Raw genomic sequence first — 4,317 nt, forward strand, 5'->3', positions numbered from 1 at the left:
AATTAACTCTTCTCTTGAACAGTTTATGTTGCTGTATATGGTATCATTGTAACCCTTGGCCATCAAAACATAGGGGTAGACATAACCTTTTCTGTGTTATCATGTTTGGTTCAGGAGATATAACACAAAATACATAATTTGGTTATGGCGGAAAGTAAAATGGTCACCATGGCAACCACGAGGCGTTTTTGCAATGGCTCCATTTCTGAAAATGTTTAGGGCCGCAAACTATACAAGTGTACCAAGTTTCATGCTTTTATGAAAAAGTGAACATTATTTTCACATATCACCTGGACGATAAAACAAATAAGGCAGTTTGAAGAAACACCCTTCATCAAAGTATGAAGTGCATGAGTTGGCAATCAACACTGTTGAAAGCCAAGAAGGATAATACAGTCAGTTATTTCTTTCAACTGTAAAACTTTAAATTAGTAGTGCTAATGGAGAGCTACAGGTTTTGTTGATGTACTTCATCTGGTGTGCAATATTTCACTAGTTTCATTTTTGCACAAACCAGACACCCATCAGGCAAAAATTTAAAATGTGCTATTGATGGAGACTGTGACTTATTATAGTTGTATACTTACATTTACATTTACATTTAATCGTTTAGCAGACGCTTTTATCCAAAGTGACTTACAAATGAGAACAATAAAAGCAATCAGACCAACGAGAGAACAACAACAGTATACAAGTGCTATGACAAGTCTCAGTTAGTCTAGCACAGTACACGTAGCTAGTTTTTTTTTATTTAATAGAACAGAACAGAACAGAACAGAATAGACAGTAACTCCTTTCTACTAAATATGACATCCCTCCAAATTTCCTCTCAAAATGTTTTGTGTAATAGACTATTGATCATTGTTGACGTTGCCACTTTAATTTAATTTGACTGAATACGTTGTAATGCATTTTAACCCGTTTGACTAGTCAAACTAGTCATAAAAAGTATCTTTCGTAAAAATTTTGCACACACTACAAGTCATATCTTCTGTGTGCTTGTCTTCTGTTCATGTCCTATAAGCACACTTTATTTGCTCTGCTACACTGACTCTTAACACCTTCAGTGTTAGTTCAGCCTGATTTTGGATTACTGAACCTCAACTACAAGTATTTTTTTTGTTTCCATCTGCTGGTTGAATTAAGTATTTTCAGTGTTTCAGCCCAAAGACATTCACTCAGCTTTGAAACTGACATATCATTCATTAATTGTATAAACTGTTTGCACTAAAAAAAAAAAAAAAAAATTTTTGCCATTTTTAAATCTCAAGTGACTAAGACAACAAATGAATTAAGAGCTTTCAAAAAATTATTGTAGTTAGACGATAAATTACTATTTATTTGTTATACAGGTGGCTATTAACTATCATCTGTCATTTGTAATGGAGCAAAATTTAAAAGTAGACTAAAATACACCTTCCACTTATGTTTTGTATGCCTTACAATCAGACAAAAAATAGTGTTGCAAAAAGCACTATTAAGGAAAATAATAAGATCATGCAGAACAGCAGCTTTGTCCCGCTGAGTGCCCCAAAATGACATACTCCAGAATATTAAATTCATATTATCATCACTTGCCAAATTCAGGATGACATCTCTTCTTTCTAGGCTATCAACCAGACTGATTTCGATCCTGTCTTCTGCATTCTGGTGGACATTGCATACCATCAATAACCCCTTCATAAACAGCAACTTAAATTTTAGTATGGCAAGCATTTACTCCTCAAATTTAACTAGCATATTTTATGTAACTTTTTTTTTTTTTATGAAACTTATTTTTGATCGCTACTAGGAAATTATATAGTGACCATTACCTTTTTTTTCTTTTCTTTTTTTTACTAGTAAGTATTCATTAGATAATTTCCGATGGCAGTGTTTCTTAACTCAAATACTGTGTACCCACCTACCAGAATGTTTAGATATCTCACTAATTAAAACACCTAATTTAAAGCATTGCTTTCTTAGCGTGTTGAATAGGTTGACATCTAAAACATACTGGGAGGTGGGATCCAAGGACTAGTGATGAGAAACACTGGTTTATAGCATAGTATAGTTTATAGTATGTATTCCAGTTCTAGTAGTTCTTATTTGTTAGATTATAGTACTTGTTTAAAGACACTAGTATTAATTTATTTATAACATTTTGTATCTTTTTTACCTGTCGTATATAACGATTAGTCAGAATGGCTAGTTTAATCGGAATATTACTAATAAGATTAACAATATAAATAGAAATAATTGTACTACATGTACTACAACAATTCTAAAAAAAATAATAATAATACTAGTCTAACAAATTGGGTACTAGTGTCTTATTGAGTACTAGGAAACTGGAATCCTAAGAAATACTAGTAGGCTAAATAAGAAATAAATACTATATCAAATGAATAGTTAACAGTGAAATTCCACCAGTGAAAACCAACTATATATATATATATATAAAGGCAGTACCTGGTGGACAGTTGCATTCAGGTGGTGAGACTTGACGGGCAGTCCTTATTCTAACCAAGTGTTCATAAGAACGCTGTCAGAATCAATAGATAAAAGAAACAAGTAAACGTTTAGCCCTAAATGAATGTAGGTGACATGAAGGTGCACTGGCCACTGTCATACATGAGTGTGGAGTGTTTCGTATTTGTAAGAAAAGATGACAATGCTGTTAACTAAAATGGCTTGAGTTAAAGCTGTGGATGGAATGCTCACCTGTGACAGCAGCTCGTCCACTCGCTCCTGGATCATTGCATTAAATTGATCCATAGAGATCCCATGAAACGGGTTTAAGACCCCCGCGCCACTTCCAATCTCCAGATCCACGATTCTGTCCTTCATATCACTGGTCTGAACGCTCAGTAAAAAACAAAAGGCGAAGGACACAAGAGAAAACACAAAAGGCATCACATCCACTGAAGCTCCAAGACAGTGCCGTCGCTTGCCATGATCGGTTTCGTTCTCCATTTTCACCGCGTTTCGGGAATCCTTATTTGCTCCTAAAACCCTCATGACTCACTCTCAATCGTATACTACTATGTGCAATCACCAGTACTGCCGGGAAGAGAATGACCGAGTCTATGTATTATTTCAATTTGTCTCGGGGCGGTGCGCGCTCATGCACTGAAAGATAGTGTCAGCGGCGACTGGTTTCACGGCTTGTACTAGCCCTCTGCGAACTTGTTGCACTACTGCAAAGAATCCCATGCAAGCGTTTAGCCCAGCCTAAGTCTTACGACGAAGCCGCGACAGATTTTGTGGCAAGAACTGTTAAACCGCAGACGAGTGGCAAATGCTTTGCGCATTCCACACAATCCATTCAGCATAACGCATCTGAATCAACACGATCCATCAAAAACCTTTAGACCTCACAGAGTCACTCTTTAAATCACCAGCTGGGTCGCATTGATGTTTCTCGTGAGAAGTAGTAAGAGCGTATAAAATGTTTCAGTGGGATTTTCCATTGAACAATGGCGTTCATAATTATGCAGGAGAACTAGGGCATTGTGAGTAAATATATGAGGGACTGTTGTTGTTATTTTAGTAATGTGTCTTGTAATAAACTACATCGCCATATTTGCCTGATACATGTGAAAGCGGTTAAGAAATTATAGAACCACTACTACATTAACTAATGTAAATGATAATAATAATAATAATAATAATAATAATGTGAAGAACAGAGTCTACTGTAACCTTGATTGATTGATTGAAAACATGAACACTGTAAATTTTGTGCATGATATTATTGCAGTAATCAAATGTTCTTGAACACTTACATTCCCCATCATCACTCTCATTTTAAAATAAAAACATAAATAAAAAATAAAAATACACATCATTATACATGATATACACAGTGTTATACACAGACCGTCTTCTTCACAAACTCTGTGTGTTCTTTGAGAGTAGTAGAAGTTGGCTGCCATAGCATCCCTCCATCTGGGGCCTGTACCATGAAGTCGGATTAGCTGGCTAGCCAGGTAAATTTTAGTTTAGTTTGCACCAATCCTGCAGGCACGTGCAGAGGGGGGTGCGATGGGTGCTTGAGCACCTGCCCCTTTTCCCCTTGATGCCCAAAGTGCCCTTTTGTCAAGACACTTTATTTTTGTAATTAAACGCCATTTTGTGAAGGCCTGCCCAATCTAACTATTAGTAAAATTAATGAATAATAATTTAGCCGTAAATAAAATTATCCACATAATTATGACCTTTCACCTGACGATCTCATCCGAGATGATCCCTTACGTTCAGACACCTTTAATTTAGCACACTACCAGGATGCCTTCATAACGTCTGTGGCTGCCAGTAAGTGCACTTCTCAGCGGA

The 4,317-nt window shown here is 36.1% G+C and overlaps 1 protein-coding gene across 1 annotated transcript in view; it reads right to left on the reverse strand.

The window, feature by feature from the left end:
* Positions 1-3,201, reverse strand: part of LOC107723780 (collagen alpha-1(XXV) chain-like) — a 27,435-nt gene extending 24,234 nt beyond the window's left edge. Inside the window, exons 1-2 of the mRNA XM_016532491.1 lie at positions 2,704-3,201; positions 2,452-2,524 (exon numbers count right to left, since the gene is read on the reverse strand). Of these exons, the coding sequence (XP_016387977.1) occupies positions 2,452-2,524; positions 2,704-3,000 (370 nt within the window). The 5' untranslated portion in view covers positions 3,001-3,201. The remainder of the gene's footprint in view (positions 1-2,451; positions 2,525-2,703) is intronic.
* Between the last annotated feature and the right edge of the window lie 1,116 nt (positions 3,202-4,317).

The sequence above is a fragment of the Sinocyclocheilus rhinocerous genome, unplaced genomic scaffold, assembly GCF_001515625.1.
Source record: "Sinocyclocheilus rhinocerous isolate Xijiao unplaced genomic scaffold, SAMN03320098_v1.1 scaffold3653, whole genome shotgun sequence".
NCBI lineage: Eukaryota > Metazoa > Chordata > Actinopteri > Cypriniformes > Cyprinidae > Sinocyclocheilus > Sinocyclocheilus rhinocerous.